Below are 23,099 nucleotides of genomic sequence, written 5' to 3'. Positions count from 1 at the left end.
ATAATAAAGTAATAGAAAAAATTGACACGAATTAATAAACCTCTTCAATTCTTGGTACACCTAAACAGTGCGTACGTTTTTTTTATCGATCTACCTCAATTACATATAGTTATCAAACATCCCATTTTCATTAAAGTTTAAATTTAAAAGTAGGAGGGTAATCAAATCATCCATTATTTAAAAATCAAAATTAATTATCACCCTATTTTAAAAGAAACATTATCTTCAACTAGTGTCAATTTCACATTAAGCAAATTAATATGATTTTAGAAAAATCATATTTGGTTATTTAATGCATGTTATATATATATATATATTTTTTTCTTATCATTTAAACTAAATAGTTTTTTTTTTTTTAACGTTGGTATGAGTTTAAGATTTTTTTCTTAAGCCAGTGAAAATGGAACTGCCTAACAATCTAATCTAATTAAAACATAGTATAGTTGATGTAATCATAAATTAAAGTACGAAATGCACTGCTCACTACTCACCTTTCTAGAGTTAAGATTCAAATCCTCTCATTCATACTACAGAAAATATAAAATATTTGTTCTACCAAAAAAATAAACATTCCACTGAAATTTCATCCTAAATTTTGTATGCATAACTTTTATTTTTATATAAAATATATTTAGATGATATAAAAAAATTGGTACTAAATTGTTGGTTTTGTGAAAGTTGGGTGAGCTAAAATTAAAATAATATGACCAAATTTACCTGATACAGTAATCATACTCAAATTACATACGTTTCATTCATAGAAAATTTTAGATTTAATTATCAAAGTATTAAAGATAATTGATGACAATTTTTGAAATAATAATTAAATATACCATATCCCAATTGTTTCTAAATCTCAACAATTGGGCTTCGACTTTGTAAAAGCAAAGCAAACAATTGGACTCTAGTTTCCACCTTCCAAACCGTGGGTCATGCAACCGGGCCGGCCCAACCCAGACAATATGCATGCATTACAGGCCGAAAGCCCAAAGTGAGAGGTGACATTTCTCTGTGTCATAGTCCACCAAACTTTCCCTTTTATTTAGAAAGCTAAAGAAAAAAGAAGTAGAGATTTGAATTAAAAGAGAGAGAGAGAGAGGTAAAGGTCAAAGAGTTTGTTTAACCAATAAATGAAAAGGCGACATAAACAGTTAGAAAAAGCAAAGGGTGTGGGCTGTGGAGGTAATTGGTTCCTATGATTACGCCATGGATCCCTAAATCCATATTTCCTTCAACTTTACTTTATCATTTTGTTCAACATCACGTCCCCAAATCTTCCTCTTCCCACCCCTTCCAATTCAATCATATCTTTCTTCTTTTCTTCCTCCTTACCTTTTACCAAAACTAAGTTCAAATTTAAGGCTTTTTATTGTGTTTATTTATTCCCCTTTTAATTTCATCCCAATAAATGCAAAAATAGAAATCTAAACAACTTAAAAAGTATATACCTCAAATACTCTCGTATAAGTAGTTTCAAATATAACTCTTAAATTACTAGTTGAGTGGCTGTTCTATTTTTTTTTTTTTTTTGTCATTTATTTGAAATATTTAAATTTATTTATCACATCTGTATTATAACTATAATCATAAAATCCTAACAAAAAATATAATAAAAGTTTATAAATTCACACAAAAGAAATGATTTTTTTAATACTATTCTAACGTGGAAATTGTTTTTGTTCTCGTTGGTACATTTAAAGGAGAAACTTTTTGAAGAGAGAAAAAATATCAGATTATTTACGTAATAGAAAAACCATCAATAGTCATTAAAAACAAATAATGCTGACTCCTACGTAAATTTGTCAGAAACATCTATCGATGATAAAACTTGCATCGATTTCTTTGAATGATAGTAACAATAATAGATTTTTATTGATGTGTACATGAACTGAACTGAAATAAATTAATTTTTCTTTTGTTATAATTTGTAAATAGTTCAACTAACAAAAAGTGGTGGATGATTTTAAAGTAAATAAAAATGGATGGTTGGTAATTGGCTTCATCTCTAGTCCAATCTCTTTTAATGTCCATGGAAAAGCAAAAAAAAGTGTTTACACTATAATTTTAACGACCACTAAAGGAAAAAACAAAATGGTACCTTTTTGACTATGGAACATTTCCTAATTTTCTCTTCTTTTTTTCTTTTTCTTCTTCTTCTTCTTTTTCATTTCCATTATTTTTATATAGAATTTCTCATCAAACGTACCTTTTGGTTAACTATCCATTTTACTAAGTAGGATTAAAAAAGATTATCGTTTTTCATATTTTCATTTAATACAAATATTTTTAATGTTAGTTGAGGTGATCTTGTCATTCATGAATTGTCACGTAACTTTGCGGTGGGAATAAACTTATATTCCTACTGAAAATGAAGAAAGTAATGTGTGTTTTGGATGTAATTACATTAAAAGTGGAGCATGCAAGTAATGTGTGATTTAATTGTCACGTAACTTTATAAAGTGGAGCATGCAAGGTTAAGGGAAGGAGAAGCAAAAGAAGAGAGAGTGAGAGGAATACAAAGATAAATTGTTTTCTTTTCAAAAATCTTAGTAATTGTAGTAAACAAAAAATAATAATATCATATTGTAAATCTTTTAAAACAATTTTTCAAAACATATGAACTTTATAGTCTGCGCTATGAAATGTTAGACGAAAACAATCAATCATGAAAATTTAAAACTAAGAAAAATATAATTGTGGGTGAAAAAAGTATGATAAGTTACATCTTCAATTCTTAAAATTTTAAGTACGTGTCTTAAAAGATCAACAAACTTTGAACTTTGTGCTTAAAAGAGTTAGTTACTGTGTATTTAATAGACCCTTAACCTTTTCAAACTTTGGAAAAACTAGCCTAAGGATATTACACATAAAATTTAAATTTATGTCCTAAGGCTCTGTTAGATATGTGATTCATTTTCATTTTCGTTTGTATATTTTAAAAAACAAAAGAATACAAATAAAATAATTAAAACGTGTTTGGTATACATGATTGTAAAAAGGATTTTTGAAAACAACACGAGAAATAACCCATTTTCGAAGACAATAAATTGTCGTATTCTTTGTTTTAAAAATAACTGTGAATGTGAGATATACAGTTGCATTTTCACAATTCACAATGAAACACAAAACTTTTTTATTTTTGAATTTGAATTTTAAAATATCAAATTGAAACTAAACATGTTTTCAAACACACTGGAGAATAAGAATTTGTTTTTGTTTTTTTCACAAAACAAACGGAGCCTAAACTTTTTACTAAGTGCCTAATAAAAAATAACGTGTCAAAAATCCACTCAACATTTAAATTCCAACGCCTTATCAAATGCATAAATAAAACCTAAAAGTTCCTAAAAAGATATTAGCATTTTTACGAAATCATGAGACTAAATAAACACAAGCTAATTTAAATACTATCTTGATCTTGATCGTTATGCTCTCAACTTTCATTAAATTTGTATCATTATACTTTCAAAATGTTCATTATAGCTAGCTCCTTGCTACACATTACCCATTAGCTAGGACTATTAACATCATTTTAGTTAAGTTATGATAGTTTTATTTTTATAATCTTAAAGAGAACTTGTAATTATATAACAAAAATAGTATTTGAATTAAATAGAAAGATGAAAGTGTAATGTATAGCAAATTTAAAAGTTAGAAAGGTAAAATTGGAATTAATAATATGGAAATGTTTGTAGTTTTGGGGAAGAAAAATTAGGTGCGCCTATAATAGTGGACATTCAAGTGCTTTCCACATGCAGCGTCAGCGTGCACTCCATCTTTCCATTACCATTATGTTCTCCTCTGTCCCACACTTCCTTCTTCTTCTTCTTCTTCTTCTTCATCTAATTCCCTCAATCCCCGCATAATTCATCGCCTCCATAATCACACAAACAACAATTCCAAAGTTCCCATCAACCCCTTTCTCTCTCTTTTTATATAAATTCACCCATTACGATCCTTCCATTTCCATACCTTTTTTGTTTTCTTTTTGTTTTGCTTCAGTAGCCATGGCAGCAGCTTCAGCTTCCGCTACTTTCAAGTTCAACCATCTCTCCTTCTCCTTCTTCTTCTTCTTCCTTCTCCTTATCTCCTCTGTTCAAATTGAAGCTAGAGTCAACAAATTCTTCAGTAAATTCATTCATACAGATCACGAGGTTGTTCCCAACACACTTTCCCCGGCGCCCCTCTCTGTTCCGCCTGAGACTTCTCCATCTCTTGCACCGACACCGGCTCCTGCGCCATTTTTCGACGAATCCCAGAATGCTTACGGTCTATACGGCAGTGATCCCGATGCCGATGAAAACACTCGGACGATTACCGACGTGGAAGAGGAGATTCTCGGAGGAGAAGGCGATCAGGACGAGGGGAATGACAAATCTGGGTTTCCGATGAACAATTTTGTTGAAACGAGAAATGAGGAGGAGCAGTACCAGAACAAGAACTATGAGAACAACAATGGGTTTAGAAATTCCGAGTACGATAACCGCAATGAGTACAGAAATTCGGAGTACGAGAACAATAACAATGAGGGTAGAAATTACGAGGACCAGAGGAATTTTGAAGAGGGCGGGTACAGGAGGAGCCGATTCGAACCGACAGAGCAGGAAGGGATGAGCGATACCAGATTCATGGAGAATGGAAGGTATTTTCATGACATTAACTCGAGGAATGATGAAGAAAATGGATCGTACGGAAGTAAGAAGAAGTATCCAAAGTACGAGTTCGATTCAATGGAGGAGTATGAGAGGAGTGAGGGATTGCTTCCTTGATGAAGAGAAGGGGGGATTTTAATTAGGGTTTAACTTAAATCTATGGAAGTTTTTTCATATATATGTTGTGTGTGTGTTTATTATCTTTGAGTTGTGATTGTTTTTGCACAACTTGAATGGATATGTTGTTCTTGGATGTGATTTGAATGGAAGGGAAGAAAAAAACATGGTGTTTCCATTTTGGAAATAAATTCCATAATGAGATTTTATAGATTATATTCAATGTTTACATTTCTTTACAAAACTTGGTACGTGTGAAACTATACTTTGAATTTACGAGTTGGTACATCTCAATTTGTGGAAGAACAAAAATTAAAAGCTATCAGTTCTTTAATGTTAAGTCTAAATGTATATGTCTAAGTTCCCTACAAGAAAAATTAAAAGCTATTAAGTTATTCGTAAGAAGTACGTTTTTATTTTCGGTGGTCTGTCCATTTATTTTGATAATATTTTATATTCTCCATGTGTTAGTTAAGCTCAAGAATTTGTTCTTATCAAAGTTGTCGTACGCATATGTTGTATGAGTTTGATAATAGAGCTTTGTTACTTGTTAGTGACTTTTGCACTAATTATTGTGTTTGAATACTTGAGTTTTCTTCAAGTGTGGTGACACATTTTGCGAATTATTTATGCTAAGATTGCATAAGAATGTGTGAACCAATATACAACTTTAGGATGAGAGCCTGAAGTCAAATCATTCGATAAGGATTTCTCAGCCTTAGAGGAATCCTAAGGCACATTCTCACGAGAATGGAGTTCTCAAATGGGGGAGCCTAAGTTGCTCAAATGAACGGAGTTCACATGAAGAAGGAAAGATAACCTCAAGTAAGAGAGAGTCTCACATACTTATAGTGAGTCTAAGTCTACTTCATTGATATTCACATACTTAGGGTGAGCATAAGTACAAAGAGAAAGGGAGTCTCGCATTTAGGAGAGACTAAAATTTTAAACGAGTTAGATTTTACAATTGCCGTTGTATTAATGATTAACTACATATAAGTACAACATTGTAATAACTTAACTTGACTATGTTAGTATACTATTTTTCCTGCCCCAAACGTAGGTATTGTATCACCGAACTGGATTACCAACTCTTATGTGTGATTGATATGACGTTCTATATGACATCTCTAATATGCATGAAATAGCAACCTCCAAAAAAATTTAAAACATTTAAAGTGAATCTAAATTTCCAATTCCACCAAGAAATTAATTAAGGATGCAAGATTTTTAATCTTTATCCAATGACTTTCGAATGGAAACAAAATTTGAGACTTACCTCCTCAAGCTCGAAATCAAGTTAGTTAGGTTAGATTTTGTTCATACAAAATTGATCCCGAACTCGATTGGTTTAAAATAAATTCAATCCATGTGATTTAAATGTTAATTATGCTCAACTAGATAAAAAGAAAGAAAGAAATAAAAGGATGAATATTGTTAGTCTAAGAAATGGACAATGTTATGATAAAGTAGGTATGATAATGTTGTATTTCTAGGCACATATACATTTATATCATTAGAGGGGACCCTTTTCAACTTTCTTGTTAGATTTAGTTTAGCCGTAACAAGGAAGATACCAATCAATTTATTTGGGTGGCCCAACTTCATTTTCTCCTTTGTTCGTGATTAAAACAATATTTAAGTTTACCACTTTCCATATAATTCAATTCGATGAACATTTGGAAATATAAGTATATTATGTTACAAGTTAGATCCATCTTTTTAAAACTAAAATATGTAATAGGTAAAGTATTATAAATTAGATACAACTATAAAAACTAACAACTTCAATCTTAGGAAGAGGATTGTTAGTAAATTTAATGGATAAGTATAGCATAGTGAGTATCAATTATCCAACACATTGCGTAGGACAATGATTTTATGGGCTGCATTTGAAAAAGCCCAATAAAAGAGGAGCACTCAAGAATTGTTCGGGTCTAATTAGATTGGGCCCATGCAAAGTCCACAGAAAAGCCCATTAAGTCACACGATCGAATATAACCCGACCCGACTGGAGAGAGGAGAAAACCCCCTAAAACACCCCAGGTTCAAGTTTCTTGCTCAGGAGGAAAAGGAAAAAGCAATACCCTTTCGCTTATTTTCTTCGGTAGAAGAACATACACACAATCCCCATATCATTCGGGGTCAATTTCTTCCATTTCCATTTCTCTTACTGATTTACTTCACTCCCTTTTTCTCGTCTTCTTCATTTTGCCATTTCATTCGAGGGTTTTGATTCTGCTTATCTCCTTCTCTGCTCAATGGCGCGTGACCCCAATGGCTCTGCTGGCGGCGGTGCTAGTAACAACACCCAGCGTGAGGAGGCCACTCTGAAGGTCCCATCGAAGGACCCCAAGAAGAAGGATGAGAAGAAGGATGAGGATCTGGTATGTTTCATTCAATTCTTCACTAGTTAGTGCTGTTTGATTTCCAGGACATCAGAAAAACCCAAATTTCAACTTGGGATGGTCGGTTTGGTGTAAACCGTTTTTGGTGTACTTTGAAATTTGTTTACTCAGCTTAGCTTAAGTCGTTTCTGTACTTGTATGAGGTTAATTCGTAGTACGAATGGAAGCCAAGGGAATGCGTAGATTAGTTCATGTGTCTCTTGTGTTTCCTGTAGTCAGTTGGGTATTGATCTGATATGGGTTATTGCTTGTACAGTCGGAGGAGGATCTGGCCTTGAAGCAACAGTTGGAGTTGTACGTGGAGAGAGTTCAAGACCCCGATCCTGGGTTGCAGAAAGTTGCCCTTGAGAGTATGAGGTTTGCATTTTTATCTATAATTCAGTTAATGCAGAAACTGTTGCTTTATAGGTATTGTACACTGAGTGTGGAGGTTTACAATTATGATATAGATTGGCATGTCGGGTTGAATAGGTTTATGCAGAGTGTACATTTTCTTCGGGCTTTTATTTTTTGAATTTATTTGAGAATTTTTAATTCTAGGCAGGAAATCCGAACCTCCACAAGCTCTATGACTTCTGTTCCAAAGCCTCTAAAGTTCCTTCGCCCACATTATGGAACCTTGAAAGCTTATTATGAAACAATGGCAGACACAGATTTAAAGGTCGTCTTCTTGATTATGGCCCTTCAAATTTTAATATGTTTCCCATTATCGATTTAGTTTTTCTAAAAATTGTAACTCTACTTGCTTCTAAATTGCAGAAATACATGGCGGACATTCTATCAGTATTGGCACTGACAATGTCTGCAGAGGGAGAACGGGTTTGTCTGCTTTCCATAATATTTGATCGCAATATGTTTACTTCATTTCTTTGTTTTAATATCATGTGTATGGAGCATTTTCTTTGCTTTTGATGTCTCTGTGTCTTATGCCCGTATGTGTATGTCTTTTCTAGCTCTGTTACATATCCATTTGCAATTGTACTTACATATAAATCATTGCTTGTGAAACTATCTCAGGAAAGCCTGAAATACAGATTATTAGGTTCGGAAGGTGATATTGGTTCATGGGGTCATGAGTATGTAAGGTGAGCGTATGGTTAGTACAACATTCCAGTGCTTCTAAATACATGTTTTTTTTTTCCTGGTCAGAGTGGCACTCGTTAGAAATATTTTAGAAAGTAGTATCTGTATTATTCTCATTAAATTTTAATGATTTGTAACCTCAGGAACTTGGCTGGAGAGATTGCTCAAGAATACACCAAGCGACAGGTAATGGCAGTTGCAATAACTTCTCTTTTCTTCTTTTCTGATCTAATTAAGAGATTATAACATAAATATGCATGCTGTCTTTATGCTTGGTATTCATTTAATATTTTTCTACTATAGAGATGTACTTACCGCTGCCTTCTTTTTTCTTTTTTTCTTTGTTTCAGGCTGAAGAGGCTCCCATTGATGATCTTATGGAACTTGTTCAAGAAATTGTTGCTTTTCACATGAAAGTATGTCTATATAATAAGACGGTTGATAAACTTTGTTTGAATCTTCTTTGGACACCAAGCCATAGTTTTCTGTAGATAAGACCATACTTTTAGCAACGTCTCTAATTAATGTTATTGATCTTCAGCACAATGCCGAACCTGAAGCTGTTGATCTACTAATGGAGGTGAGACCCTATTTTCTATTATTGTTATTTTTGGTATTTTTTTTGGGGTGGGGGGTGGGGAATGGTGTATGACTGACTGAATTATCCAATTGACTTATACCAGGTTGAAGATCTTGATCTGTTAGTTGAGCATGTTGACAGCACAAATTTCAAAAGGACCTGTATCTATCTTACCAGTTCAGCCAAGTATGCAAGATCATTTTTTTGAATTCTTGTAATTCATATAATTGCACTTCCTTCAGTTTTGCTATATTATAGGAATTATTGTCTGATACGAATGGTTTTTCTCTTTAACTTGTTTTGGTTCTCTGTCTATGATGGACGAGTGTAATGTCTTATCAATTATGTGTATGGTTGTGATACGAGGAAATCAATTTATTGTTGTTTTACCCTTCTTCTAAAGTAAATGGTTTACCTATTTAGTAGTTGAATGTTGACATATTATATTATGACAATGAAGAAATATGTTACCGCCTGTTAGACCTTTGTCAATTTTGAACAGGCCTCATGGCTTTTTCTGCTTTTTTCTTTGTGGGGGGTGGGGGGTGTTGTGGTCTTTGCTTGAGAATATAAGGAGGATGTTTAGACAGGTTTAGTGGTCTTGAGAGAGGCTTGGTTTGTCTTAAGGTTTAATATCTTTTGATGTTGGTCCCAATGGTTTAATTGTCCAGTAAGCTCAATTATTTTAGATTGGAGCTCTGTTAATTTTTTAACTTATTTTTTTGGTCTTGTATGCTTCTCTGTAATATTTTCTTGAAGAGGCTAGATTTTCTATTAAGAAGTCATAGTATATGATTATTATTTATTTGCAAACTTATAACCTCCACGCAAACTTATAGCCTCCACTAGTGTTGGTTTTTCCTTTTCCTTTTTTTGAATAAATTTCCTTGATTATGATAGTTAACTCAGCTAACATCACAGATATCTACCTGGACCTGATGACATGCTAGCTTTGGACATTGCATATATGATATATCTAAAATTTGAAGAATATACCAATGCGCTTCAGATTGCTTTGTTCCTTGACAACTTGCAGGTTTTCCCCCTATTTATTACCTTAACACTTTTGCCCTTCTCCAATTTTTATGTAACTAGTATATTTTTACTACTTAACCATTGAACTTTGTCCAAAACCACCTATGTCTGTTTCTAACAATTTAATATGCCTGTTGTCAGTATGTCAGGCAGATCTATCAATCCTGTGATGATTTGCAGCGTAAAAAGCAATTTTCGTACATACTTGCTCGACAGGTAACTTTTGAAAAATCCATATTTTAATTCTTATCTAATTTGATATCGATTCATTGGATCTATTTTCTGATGCATTAATGTTAAGCGTTTTGTTTCCAATTTTAATTTGTATCTTATACAAAATTGATGTATTGGTTTTGGTTTTGGGTAAAATGCTTAGAATGTGAATCCAATGTCACAATTGTGTAGTAGTTTTTCCCGTATTGCCTTGAATTTGATTCCTTTGGGCGTGAAGAGATGGTTGAGTGGGGTACAAGATTGTATAGTACACTATGGTGCATATGTATCACTATCTACCATCATAGGCTGGTTGCTGGATTATTTTGTGAGATACAGCATTTATGATTTATGAATGCTTGACATGACCAGTTCTTCAGTGACCAACTATTATCTATTCATTTGGTTCATTTTTTAAAAAATTTCATTTCACACAGGGCACTTGTTTTGAGCTTGACGAGGAGATGTGTGCAGATGACGATGATAGGGAGGCATTGCAGGAAATTATCAATAATTCCAAACTAAGTGAAGGTTATCTCACACTGGCTCGTGACATTGAGGTCATGGAGCCTAAATCTCCAGAAGACATCTATAAGGTATGGGTATTCTCTTTGAGATAGTGTTTGAAAGAATACACAATCCTTGGAGTATTTTTCTTCATTTTCTTAGGATAATAAACAATATTTTCAAAAGGACAGAATGGCCTAAAAGATCAAGGGAAGAAGAAACTCATGCCACAAAGTAGTTAAACGAAGGAAAGGCTGTCTAGGTTGATACTAAATACTTCATAAAGACTTGTGGAGGGCACTCTGGTTATAAGTCATAATTTGTACAAGATCACAAAAGGAAGTACAGTAGTTCTGTTGTTTTTGTCTGAGGAGTTGCTTTAGCAACACTTTCTTCTGAGTGAACATAAGGTTAACTGTAATCAAAGATAATTAAGACATTGCAGGTGGCTCAGTTTGTACTCTTTCTTCATGTACTTTTTTCATAATTTTAGATGGTTATTTCATTTCCTGTTAAGTGTATTTTAATCCTTTTTAAATGAGTGACTATGCAAATGATATTCATTCCCCATAATACACCGATGTTAGTTTCTTTGGCGAATTCTTTTAAAAAGTTTCATTAGTTATTTTAAATGTATAACACTCCTGATTCTTCAGGGAGCTTTCTGTTAAGATTGGTTAACACTTTTACGATGTAGATGGCTGTTTGATCCATACACAATGCGGTTTAGCTTTTAATGTTCCTTAGTTGTTGAGTATCTGACGGCTGCTTGTTCATTACTTCGATATCCTTTACATTGGTTGAGGTGGTTTAGCTTGTTGTTTTCACATAGTATGATATTTATTTATTTATTTTTATCAATTTTGTTGTTTCTGTGACCCATTTGAGAGTCTGAAGACGGTCAGTTTTATTCTGATCTGAAGCACAAAATTCTGTAAACTTCTTTTCTTTTAATTGTTTTTGTTATTCACGAGTGTTACATCCACGTTCTCATTATACTGGTTTTCATCCATGAAATATTTCAGGCACATTTGCTTGATGGCCGGGCTAGTGCTGGTGCAAGTGTTGATTCTGCTCGTCAAAATTTGGCTGCTACCTTCGTCAATGCTTTTGTGAATGCTGGTTTCGGTCAGGTAGAAGGCGTTCAATTGATATGCAGAGGAAATGACTTATTATTTTGGCTTATCATTTATTATTGTCATTCCAGGATAAGTTAATGACAGTTACACCAGATGCATCCAGTGGTGCTTCTACGGGAAATTGGTTATTTAAGAATAAAGAACATGGGAAGATGAGTGCTGCAGCAAGTTTGGTAAGTTATCATTTACAATATTTGTCTTTCCATTTTGATTAGTATCTGGTTGTCTTATCATTTTTCATCATAACTGCAGGGTATGATTTTGCTTTGGGATGTGGATGCTGGACTTTCTCAAATTGACAAATTTTTGCACAGCAACGATAACCATGTTGTTGCTGGTGCATTGCTGGGAGTTGGTATTGTCAATTGTGCTATCAAGAATGATTGTGATCCTGTAAGTGTTACTTCTTTATTGTGTAGAATGTTGGAACCACTTCAATTTTCTTAACCTTGGCATCCACCTTTGCAGGCATTAGCACTTTTAATAGAATATGTAGACAAAGAAGATGCATCGACTCGTATAGGTGCAATAATGGGCTTGGGAATTACGTATGCCGGAACTCAAAATGAGCAGGTTATCCATCTTTCTTCTTTCTGTTTTTTGGTTTAATGAATGAATTAGTCTTTTGGAAACTACATTTTTTACCACTGACAGTGCCAATGGTGCTTTTGGGATTTTTACCAGTCACTGGTGCTTTGGTTTCTTATTTTGTTTGATTCTTTTCAGGTTTTTATGTCCTTTTCTTTTTGTCCTGACATTAATTGGGACTTTGTATATTAAAAGTTTTTTCTTCCTTTTCATTTATCAAGGAAAAATTTGTCTCTGGTTAAAATATATAAAAATATATGACACTCTACTTTATCAGTGTGTTTCCGCATGTTAATTATTTTTTTCACTTCTAATTGATATTTTTCATTGTACATTCTTCCAGCTACGTCGAAAACTGACCCCCATATTAAGTGATTCAAGAGCATCACTTGATGTGATTGCATTCACTTCACTCTCGTTGGGCTTAATCTATCTTGGCTCCTGCAATGAGGAGGTTGCTCAAGCAATTATATTTACATTAATGGATCGAAATGAGAATGAATTGGGGGATGCTCTAGGTCGCCTTCTACCACTTAGCCTTGGTCTTCTATACCTTGGAAAGCAGGTATGCCAGCAGTCTACCGTGAATACATTATCTGTTATAATTTATGATTGTTTTCTTGTTTTTTAAGAATTGACCTTGAACTGAGGTTTTAGGGATTATGCATTTTGAGGAAATTGAGGCTCTTCCTTTGTAACTCCCTTCTGTTGGTTATAACAGGAAAGTGTGGAGGCCACAGCTGAGGTTTCCAAGACATTTAACGAGAAAATCAGAAAATATTGTGACATGACGTTGCTCTCCTGTGCATATGCTGGAACTGGGAATGTACTTAAGGTATGCAGCTTTGTTTATCAATTTATAAATACAATGCAGCAAGAATTAAACTGAGTTGTCTGTTTCTCACTCATTCAGGTTCAAAACCTTCTTGGTCATTGTTCTCAACATCTTGAGAAGGGTGAAACCCACCAAGGAGCTGCTGTGCTTGGAATTGCAATGGTGGCAATGGCCGAAGAATTGGGTTTGGAGATGGCAATTCGTTCATTAGAGCATCTTTTGCAGTATGGAGAGCAAAATATTCGTCGTGCTGTTCCCTTGGCTCTTGGCCTCCTTTGTATTTCAAACCCCAAGGTCAGTGTGAATTGTTCTTTGACCAAGAACCTGTTATGTTTCAATCTATTCGTTAATTTCCAAACTATACAAAAAAGGTTTCGAGCAAAAAAATAGTGGAAAAAATTGTAATTGCAAGGGTCAAGAGCTTTATAGTTTAATGAAATCAGTTAGCAGTATGGTACTAAGGTTTATAGCATGTTTCAATTACTTGTACATAAACATTCCAACGTCCTAGTATAGAGAAGTCGCCACAAATTCCTACTACTAATAGGGAGGCTACATTATGCCAAGGCAAGTTTTTTGGTGAGTTGGTTTTGAGTGCGGATGTTTTCATGCCAAATTTAATTGTACGATTGGATAATTTGACCAGGTTAATGTTATGGACACGTTAAGCAGACTGAGTCATGACACGGATTCCGAAGTAGCGATGGTGAGGGCAAAGTTTTTTTTAAAAATTTTTTATGTCTACATTAATTTTGTTGAGATTCAACATCACAATTCTTAAATGGATGTCACAGGCAGCAGTAATCTCCTTGGGTTTGATTGGTGCGGGAACCAATAATGCAAGAATAGCTGGCATGCTTCGAAATCTTTCGAGTTATTACTACAAAGACGCAAGCCTTCTTTTCTGTGTAATGAGGCTTCTGAAATTTTATATTTTGGAGTTCTCCTTCTACTTTGTGGGAATAATTAGTGTCTGATCCCTTCACCTTGTAAATGTTTGCAGGTCAGGATTGCCCAAGGGCTTGTACATTTGGGGAAGGGCCTGTTAACATTGAATCCTTATCATTCTGACCGATTCTTATTGGCACCGTTAGTGACTGCTATGGAGAATCCTTGTTCTTTTACTTTATCTTCTGGAAGTTGTTTTATAATCTACTGTCTTGTTTTTCATTGCAGGACTGCGCTGGCAGGATTAATAATTACGTTGCATGCATGTCTTGACATGAAAGCCATTATCCTGGGGAAATATCATTATGTGCTCTACTACCTTGTCTTGGCAATGCAGGTCAGTGTTGGTTGTTGTTCAACTCTTGTCGAAGTCAGTTTTATATTATTTTGCAGCATTCTTACTTTCAAATATGATGTCTGGCAGCCGAGAATGCTGTTGACTGTGGATGAGAATCTTAAGCCTCTCTCAGTACCTGTTCGGGTGGGTCAAGCTGTTGATGTCGTTGGACAGGCGGGTCGGCCAAAGACAATCACTGGTTTTCAAACACACTCAACCCCAGTTCTTCTTGCTGCTGGTGACAGGGCAGAACTGGCAACTGAGAAGTACTAGATTTAGCCTTATTGTTTGTGTAACTCCCTTCGACATTGATTAGTCCTGAGCTAACTTAGCTTATGTTTGTTCAGGTACATTCCTCTTTCGCCAATCCTAGAAGGATTCGTTGTTTTACAGGAGAACCCAGAATATAGAGAGGAACAGTAGCAAGCCATTGTAATTAGAGGAATGGTTAAATCACTGCTGATTGATATCAATTCTAACCAGCATGTTGCTGGACGGCAAAAACATAATGCGGGATGCGGGGTTCGAGTTTAGTTATGATCGTCTTAATCTCATCCGAGCAGTGCATTGTTAGTTTTGATGAACAGCCATGAGTTCGAAAACGTGCTTGAATTGATCTTATTCATGTTTTCATGGTGTTCCTATTTTAGTTCCCATTGACTCGGGATCTTTTTGTATTTGATTTTTTGGGAATAGAATCTCTATTTGCTTAGTCTAATTTGATGCAACCTCGATGTTGTGTCCCATCTTTGCATGGTATAAAATGTTATCGATCTTTTTTATTGTTTTTGGGCCTTTTTGACCATTATTTTAAAGCACAAGGAGATTGAACAACCAAGCTTATGCCCATGCTACTGAGTTAGGTTTCATTTTAGTTGGTCCTTCTTTGGCTACTTGTTTTTCAGCTTTCTTTTGGTGGGATGAAATGATCGTGACTACCTAGTTTTGCTGCCCACATTCTCTTTTCGAAGAGAATTTAAAATTTAAAGCAGTTCATATAATATGTATCTATTATAAAAACTAATATACTATATCATTTTAGTTTCTTTTTACAAATACTATATTTCAAGAGAAGGTTTGAGCTTTTGGGTTTATCTACGTACATTTCGAGATGTGCTTAATAAACTTTTGAGTTTTTAATTTTGTTTTCTAAATAAGTCATTAAATATTCAATTTTGTATTAAAAAGTTCCTTCATAATCAACATTTTTTAAAAAGAAAATCTACTAAATTGATTATTAGAGTTTGTGGGTATTGTATTTTTGTGGTTCTAATAATCTACTTTGTGGTGCATTGTCCTTATCGTTCCATATTAAACATTAAATTTACCCTTTCTAATTATTATCTCCTACCATTAATATTACTCTATTTTTTGTCATACTATTTTTTATTTTTTGTTAGACTAATTCAATGCTCTCCCATTTTGAATTTCTTGGTACATATTTAAAGTTTCGAGTACCTGAATTAAATAGCCAAAAAAAATTAGGAAATTGAAAATTAGCCATTAATATCCATATATACCGGGTCAGGGGTATAATTGTAATCCGCCACTCATTTTGAGCACGTGTCCTAGAGTGCAAAAGTTGGACAAGTCCCACGAATCGAACCGCCAGCTGCGCGGCCATCTTCAGCTGCCGTTCATCTCATCCACGAAATTCTTCGTCTTCAGCTGCTCCTCTTCGCCTCCACGTTCACGGCCAGCTTCTCTCCAGTTCCCCAAGCCTTCATCTTCACCGTTCAACAATTCTATTTTTCTTCCAAAAGCCTCCATCTCGCCACCGCATCAAAATCGGTTAAAAACTGACCGGCCGTTATGAACCGGAGTCGGTTGGTTCGGTTCACAAACTTAACTGATGGTTCTTAATTTGGCCCATCAGTGCAGGGTTTAACTCCTTCAACCTCGTTTCTCCATCTCCTCTCTTTCCCTAGTTAGGGTTTTACTCAACGATGAAGGTCAAGGTGATATCCCGCTCTACTGATGAATTCACTCGAGAACGAAGCCATGACCTCCAGGTGATTAACCGGCGGGATTTACTTATTTATTTATTTATTGTTCGATTTCATCTTGCTTCAAGTATTGACTCTGTATTGCTTCAATTAGAGGGTATTTCGGAACTTCGACCCCAGTCTCCGTACGCAAGAGAAGGCGGTTGAGTATGTCCGTGCTGTTAATGCTGCGAAATTGGACAAGGTAATGTTGGGATTTGAATCATTGTTTCAAGTTGCCGAGTTGTTGGGAAAGTTCAATCAATTAGTAAAGATTCTTATGTTTTCTATGTTTAGATGTTTGCAAAACCATTTATAGGAGCAATGGATGGGCATATGGACTCCGTTTCATGTATGGCGAAGAATCCTAATCACTTGAAAGGGATATTTTCCGGTTCGATGGATGGAGGTAAATTATTCAATGATTCAGCTGCTAGGTTAACATTGTTAGTTTCTTCTTCCTTATGATTTCTTCCTCTGTTTTTTGTTGAGTTCACAGAAGTTTGGTCGGAAGTTTTTGGGAAATTTACTTCTTTGTGTGTTTGTGTTTAATTCTTGTGCTGTTCTGGTAACCATTTATAGTTGTACTGTTGCTGGGTGTTTATATTCTAGAATTTTTTACTTAATTTGCAATAGCTTTACTTTTTCTTCATTTTAATTTGTAGTCTCCATTCAGTAAATAGTGCTGCAATGCTCTTGTTCCATTAAAACAATGATATTAATTTGTCTTGCATTTTTGTTGTTTTATATCTCCATCAATAATTGATTTTTATGTCTACAGATATTCGTCTGTGGGATATTGCAAACAGGTAAGATGATGGTTTTTAACATTTAGTTCTATGCAGTTCTGTTTTTATAGTGGTCAACAAGCTTGACACAAATTAGGCTACAATTAAAAATCTGAAAAAAAAAAATGCTGACCCACATACGTTATAGGCGAACTGTTTATCAGTTTCCTGGACATCAAGGTGCTGTTCGAGGCTTGACTGCATCTACCGATGGACGCATCTTGATATCATGTGGGACAGATTGCACGTAAGACACAATTTTGTAATTACATTATTTGATGCATTGTAGAATGTTAAGACTTTTATAAATTTTTACTTGGGACCGAAATTTTCTTGTTTGTTGTTTTAGTGTCAGGCTATGGAATGTTCCAGTTCCCACTCTGAATTCATATGAAACTTCAAATAATTCATCCGAGGTGTGCACTTGAATTATCCATGCGTTGTAATGCTTGAGTTATCTTTGTTGTGTTATTCCCAACTAACCTTATGAAAACCATGTTTTCAGCCTCTGGCAGTTTATGTCTGGAAGAATGCTTTCTGGTAAGCTACTAATTTTAGACAATGCTATAACCCTTTTTTTCTGCTTCTTTTTATTTAAAGGTCTTTTTGAATTTTGAGCCCTTAGTTTCTGATTATAGGGCTATTGATCATCAGTGGGATGGAAATCTTTTTGCTACTGCTGGTGCTCAATTAGATATCTGGGATCACAACAGGTATTCATCACCATTCATTTCACTTGGCACTTTCTTTTCCTTATTATATATTGAAGTTTTTTTTTTTTTTGGTAGGTCTCAACCAGTGAGCAGTTATGAGTGGGGAACAGACTCAGTTATCTCTGTTCGTTTTAATCCTGGGGAACCCAATGTCCTGGCAACGTCGGCTAGGTATGTATGATCACAAATGCTAGTTTACTTGCTAACGGTCCATGCATATCAATTTGAGCATAGCCATAGGTTGATGGGTGGATCGTTGAACCTTGCACAATTTGAACTAAAACAGAAAAATAATGGTCAATACATGTTATGCATTTTTCTGTTGTACAAGATCTGTCCTTCCACTATTTCCAACCCCCCCCCCCCCGCCCCTCATTTTGTTGCATCAATTTTTGGACCGTAAACAAAATTTGAGCTAATAGGTTCTGTTTTTGCTTTTTTATTTTTTTTAATTTAATTTTTTCGTGGTCAGAGTGAAAGTTACTTGGGGCATTATTACATTATCTTTATCCTACTTCTCCATGACAGGGATCTGTGAATATTTGATTCAATAAGTTGTTTATGCTTTAGTAAATAGTTCCTATTGATAGTGGGCATTCATGGAAATACACGATTTCTTTTCCCTCTGAGTTAAAAGAACCTCTGATATTATGGATGTCGGGAGTTTTGTGGTGATTAAATATATGTATTACATCTTCATAAATGAAGTAGTGTGGATTTGAACTAGCTCTATCAAAGGAAAAAAAGAAAAGAAAAAGGATGAAAAGGGCAATATGGAACTAGTAATGGTGTTTAATCCAGTAAAATTTTCCGTGTTGCTGATCACTTCATTTTCATTTTTATATGATGGGAGTATTTTTAACCCTCTATGCTATTTTTTTTCATCTTGTAGTGATCGAAGTATTGCATTGTATGATTTGCGCATGTCATCCCCTGCAAGGAAAGTAATTATGAGGGTATGATGGTGGCAGTTAGTCAAAAGAGTTGCTTTGAAATCTTTTGTTTCGTTTTGTGTATTCTTATGGGTACCTTTCTTGTGACAGACAAAAACTAATTCTATTTGTTGGAATCCAAGGGAGCCAATGAACTTCACTGCTGTAAGCACATGAATGGATCTTTAAGATTTGATATTGCTTGATGTTGTCTTAGCTTTTTGGCTTTGTTGCTTTTATCAAAATGCAGACAATATAATAATCAAATACTTCTTTGTTCTTACGTGTATAATAGTTTATAGCAGGCCTCATTAAATTTTATAAGTAGTCTAACTTTTTATGTTCTTGTCATTCTTTTAACCATCTAGTATGTTTACAATTGTTCTTTGTTCCCTTAAGAATAATTCCTCTTACTCTATGCTTTCCAGGCAAATGAAGATTGCAACTGTTATAGCTACGATTCTAGGAAACTTGATGAGGCAAAATGTGTGCACAGAGATCATGTATCTGCAGTGTATGAAACAAACTTTTTATTTTGGTTTATAAGAATTAAATAGTGCCACTCCTTAACTTCAAGCTTTAGTAAAACTCGTGTTAACATTTAGCACTTTCTTTCAGAATGGATATTGATTTTTCACCAAGTGGTCGAGAATTTGTTACTGGCTCATACGATAGAACAGTGAGTTCCAACCCAGGTTATGTTCAACATTTTGTATCTTATTTTTCAAGTTATGTTTTTAACCTATCATGTAATTAATTTTGCAGATAAGAATCTTTCCATATAACGGGGGTCACAGCCGTGAGATTTATCATACCAAAAGAATGCAAAGGTTGCACCATTATTCTAGCCTTTGGTCCAAGTTAATTATTTGTTTTGTAGGTTTATCATTTGATTGAAGCCTTCCGATGTGCAATTAGTTTCAATACATTTAATGTGATTGGTGAATGCTCAAATATGAATAATGATCGTTCTTTTTTGCTGATGTTACTGCATCCTTTTTGGTTTTTTAGGGTGTTCTGCGTCAGGTTCAGCTGTGATGCAAGTTATGTGATATCAGGGAGTGATGACACCAACCTTCGGCTTTGGAAAGCCAAGGCATCTGAACAATTAGGAGTTGTAAGAATCCTCTCTCTCTTTATTTTTGCCAAGTATCTGCACTTGCTCGAGCTGGATAATGAATACGTCAATGTTTACAGCCCTATTTTTATTTTACAAATTCTCTTTTGATTGGAGTGTATTAAGTGCATATTAGCGATTAGTTGAGTTGTTAGAGAAGATGGTTGTTAATACAGCGAGGTGATCTCAAGATTGGTATGGTCCAAGTACATCTACCACATGAATTTATCGGGTTTATCTTGTTTTCAATTACATTTATCTTTCAATACATTTGGGATTTATCAATTTACTTCTAAATTAATATTTGCTGCAGCTTCTTCCGAGGGAGAAAAGAAAACATGAATATCAAGAGGCTGTTAAGAATCGTTATAAACATCTTCCTGAGGTTAAGCGTATTGTGAGGTAAAACTCTTGTCCGGTATTCATGCACTGCTTATTTGTTTAGCCTCTATCTGCATCCTATAATTTCATGACACCAAGTCTGATGTGTATGCATCATACACACGCACATTTAATCGGTTTCTCTTTTACCATCGGAAAGAGGATTCCTCATTGCCGTCTCTTGTTCTTAACTGCCGTTTCATATGCTGTAACAATAAGGAAACAGTAGTATTGGAAAGGGATTTTAAAACTTTAAACTCGGGTTTTTCACTACAGGCATAGACACTTACCGAAACCGATATTCAAAGCCGCTGCACTCCGACGCACGATTATTGACGCCGAGAGAAGGAAAGAAGAGAGGAGGAAAGCTCACAGCGCTCCTGGGAGCATTTCGACTGTGCCACTCCGTAGGAGAAGAATTATCAAAGAAGTTGAGTAAACTGAGTTCGAAACAAGAGAAGGGACGTTCCTTGGCTGTGGTGGTTAAACACTTTGAGGCACCAATACCTCAGGAAATCTTCCATAGATTCCGTCTCATGACACTACTTCGACTGACAGTTAATCATGAATGAGAGAAGGAATTGAAATTTTGCGGTGTTGTACAAATTCTTGATTGTCGAGAATTTTCAGCTTGCTTAGTTTAGCTTCATGAATTTGTTAAAGCTTATGATATTTTAGCTCAAATGTTCTTCAACTATTTTATAAAAGATGGATACACATTATACAAATTAGCACATTTTGCTATTGTGTGACATTTTTGTAATTTCAATTGTACTTCCAAATTTTAGTAGGTTTCAATTATGCTTATATTGTTTCGTAGTCTTTATATTAACCTTTATTTCTATTTCTGAAACAATCATCTCCTTATCTTTGCCCATTTAAAACGAAATAGGCCTACACACACAAATTAGAGAAATTTAGTTCATTAAAGTTATGTTATGCATTTCGGGGGCAGAGGCGTTGTTGGAGTGGGAGGAGGATTTGAATCATATACTTCATTGCTAATAAGATGTTGAATTTCTTAGTTTATCATTTCCCCATTTTAGTTAGTAATACACACAACAGAGATTCAAACATTAAAGTTTTTGTTGGAGGAGATTTTCATTAAACATAGCATCTTGTTAAAACCATTTTTAAAATCAGTTCCCAAAATTTTTAAAGTTTAAATGAAAATCTAGACCTCCAATCGAGTTTCGAACAAGTTTTCTAATTTTCAAGTATATGTATATCTGGTAAGTTTTGGACTTATCACATTTTTTTCCCTCAACTTAAGTGAAAATTGTGAAGGTTCTTTACGGCTCAAGGAAAGAGCTTTGCAAAAAGATCAAAAGAAGAGTAATACATCAATTATAGACGTCACAACTTTCATTTGGTCGTGATATGAATAGTAATTTTGATGCACATAATTTTTTTTTATTGTTTTAGCAAAAAATAGTGATGATCACGAATTAAATATAGCAGGAAAAAAGAATGTGATTTTACAAAACTGATCATAAAACAAATTTACCTCAAAACACTGCTTATATTAACGAAATCATTGGCTTTGTGGTGAGGGTTGAGAACACATATACGTATCAATAGGAGCCATGGTTCCTAAGGGGTTTACGATTTGTTTATTGATGATAGGGCGTGGAATAAGTCCTCTGTCTTCGAAAATTTTCTCCCAAGTGATGCAATGACTATCCTGAATATCCTTGTTAGGGGTTGTCGTGGTGATGATGAAAACCTTTCTGTTGAGGGAGGTGTGTTCCGTGACGGGGTTGGCTCCCCTTTAGATGGAAACCTTTATGGAAAGCTATATGGAAACTTGAGGTGCCCCTAAGGGTGAACGCTGTCTCCGACTCCCTACCTTTGCCATAATTTGTAAAAAAATGGAATCTCTATTAACCCGCTTTGTTTTCTTTGTAGGAAATGTTTTATGGGCTGCGATGCAAGTTTTGTAGAAGCATTTGATTATTATTCTTCCCTTCCTTATTTGGGCTTTTTGGCGATTTCAAGAATTGTTGGAGTCTGTCGAACTGCTGATATAGGGTGGTTTCTACGACCGAGGTGCGTAACAGGGTTTGCGGCTATCCTACTGTGGGATGTGTGGAATTACGGAAATGTGGTGAAGCGTTGCGGGTTCGAGCCTGATCGTGATGCTCTGTTGAGAAGAATCTTCTTTACACTTGAAGGGAGATGGGGCTCCATTTTCGCTTAGGAGGGGGGAACCCGGTGCATCATGCTTCTTAGATTCCGCCTAACGTTGGGGTGTGGATGCTCAATATCGACGCCTCGTGGTTGGAGGATGTTGGGGCGGGTGGGGTTGTTCGTGACCTCTCAAGGTCTCTCTCATCTACGGGTTGCATGCCCGTTCTCTCAAAGTGGCCAATAACATTTTTGGAAGCCTTTGGCCTTATCAAACGGCTCCAGTCTCTGTTTTCTCTATTTCCTAGTGTCATTCTATTTCTCATTGTGATTGTTTGATTGTTTTGATCTTACTTGTGTCCTTCGACTTAGTGTTGTGAACCTCTATGAGATGAATGATTTTTTGGCTGAGATTAAAGGTCTGTTGTGTTGTGATTACTCACTCTCAGGTAATGCGAATGATATGGTTCGTTGTCTTGCAGGTGGTTCGTGTGTAATTTTCTTTAAGTATAAAGTATTTTATCTCTTCAATTTCTTATTTTTGTCGATTCTTTCACTTCAATTTCTTAATAAGTATAAAGTGTTGTGAACCTCTATGAGATGAATATTTATTA

General features: G+C 34.8%; 4 protein-coding genes across 4 annotated transcripts; all 4 read left to right on the top strand.

Moving 5' to 3' along the window:
* Positions 1-4,007: 4,007 nt before the first annotated feature.
* On the top strand, positions 4,008-4,769 carry LOC105436228 (protein E6). The gene has a single exon (XM_011661398.1). The coding sequence runs from the start codon at positions 4,008-4,010 to the stop codon at positions 4,767-4,769; it is 762 nt and encodes a 253-aa protein (XP_011659700.1).
* Positions 4,770-6,810: 2,041 nt separating this feature from the next.
* Positions 6,811-15,237, top strand: LOC101206940 (26S proteasome non-ATPase regulatory subunit 2 homolog A). Its single transcript, XM_004144473.3, has 25 exons — positions 6,811-7,156; positions 7,434-7,534; positions 7,718-7,838; positions 7,937-7,996; positions 8,195-8,262; positions 8,404-8,446; positions 8,611-8,676; positions 8,802-8,840; positions 8,944-9,026; positions 9,762-9,876; positions 10,017-10,091; positions 10,526-10,684; positions 11,621-11,728; positions 11,803-11,907; positions 11,987-12,127; positions 12,203-12,307; positions 12,666-12,887; positions 13,044-13,157; positions 13,236-13,451; positions 13,804-13,863; positions 13,952-14,065; positions 14,161-14,246; positions 14,334-14,442; positions 14,530-14,708; positions 14,790-15,237. Exons 1-25 carry the CDS (start codon positions 7,031-7,033, stop codon positions 14,863-14,865), a joined length of 2,691 nt encoding a protein of 896 aa, XP_004144521.1. The 5' UTR covers positions 6,811-7,030; the 3' UTR covers positions 14,866-15,237.
* Positions 15,238-16,097: 860 nt separating this feature from the next.
* On the top strand, positions 16,098-21,165 carry LOC101207346 (DDB1- and CUL4-associated factor 13). The gene is made up of 17 exons (XM_004144474.3): positions 16,098-16,454; positions 16,543-16,632; positions 16,725-16,836; positions 17,209-17,236; positions 17,364-17,462; positions 17,565-17,631; positions 17,721-17,755; positions 17,854-17,928; positions 18,004-18,099; positions 18,821-18,884; positions 18,972-19,025; positions 19,289-19,374; positions 19,479-19,539; positions 19,626-19,690; positions 19,872-19,977; positions 20,291-20,379; positions 20,635-21,165. Exons 1-17 carry the CDS (start codon positions 16,389-16,391, stop codon positions 20,795-20,797), a joined length of 1,356 nt encoding a protein of 451 aa, XP_004144522.1. The 5' UTR covers positions 16,098-16,388; the 3' UTR covers positions 20,798-21,165.
* Positions 21,166-21,920: 755 nt separating this feature from the next.
* Positions 21,921-23,016, top strand: LOC105436073. The gene is made up of 2 exons (XM_011660381.2): positions 21,921-22,170; positions 22,267-23,016. Exons 1-2 carry the CDS (start codon positions 22,034-22,036, stop codon positions 22,556-22,558), a joined length of 429 nt encoding a protein of 142 aa, XP_011658683.1. The 5' UTR covers positions 21,921-22,033; the 3' UTR covers positions 22,559-23,016.
* Positions 23,017-23,099: the final 83 nt, after the last annotated feature.

Source organism: Cucumis sativus, chromosome 7, assembly GCF_000004075.3.
Source record: "Cucumis sativus cultivar 9930 chromosome 7, Cucumber_9930_V3, whole genome shotgun sequence".
In the NCBI taxonomy this organism is placed as follows: Eukaryota; Viridiplantae; Streptophyta; class Magnoliopsida; order Cucurbitales; family Cucurbitaceae; genus Cucumis; species Cucumis sativus.
The sequence above is the reverse complement of the archived record's forward strand: the minus strand, read 5'-3'. Positions and strand labels throughout refer to the sequence as shown.

Coding starts and splice junctions, on each gene's coding strand:
- LOC101206940 (XM_004144473.3), top strand. CDS start 7,031: ATGGCGCGTGACCCCAATGGCTCTGCTGGCGGCGGTGCTAGTAACAAC. Junction 7,157..7,433: donor AGAAGAAGGATGAGGATCTG/GTATGTTTCATT, acceptor TTGCTTGTACAG/TCGGAGGAGGATCTGGCCTT. Junction 12,308..12,665: donor CCGGAACTCAAAATGAGCAG/GTTATCCATCTT, acceptor ACATTCTTCCAG/CTACGTCGAAAACTGACCCC.
- LOC101207346 (XM_004144474.3), top strand. CDS start 16,389: ATGAAGGTCAAGGTGATATCCCGCTCTACTGATGAATTCACTCGAGAA. Junction 17,929..18,003: donor GATATCTGGGATCACAACAG/GTATTCATCACC, acceptor TTTTTTTGGTAG/GTCTCAACCAGTGAGCAGTT. Junction 19,375..19,478: donor AGAGATCATGTATCTGCAGT/GTATGAAACAAA, acceptor ACTTTCTTTCAG/AATGGATATTGATTTTTCAC.
- LOC105436228 (XM_011661398.1), top strand. CDS start 4,008: ATGGCAGCAGCTTCAGCTTCCGCTACTTTCAAGTTCAACCATCTCTCC.
- LOC105436073 (XM_011660381.2), top strand. CDS start 22,034: ATGACTATCCTGAATATCCTTGTTAGGGGTTGTCGTGGTGATGATGAA. Junction 22,171..22,266: donor AAGCTATATGGAAACTTGAG/GTGCCCCTAAGG, acceptor TTTTCTTTGTAG/GAAATGTTTTATGGGCTGCG.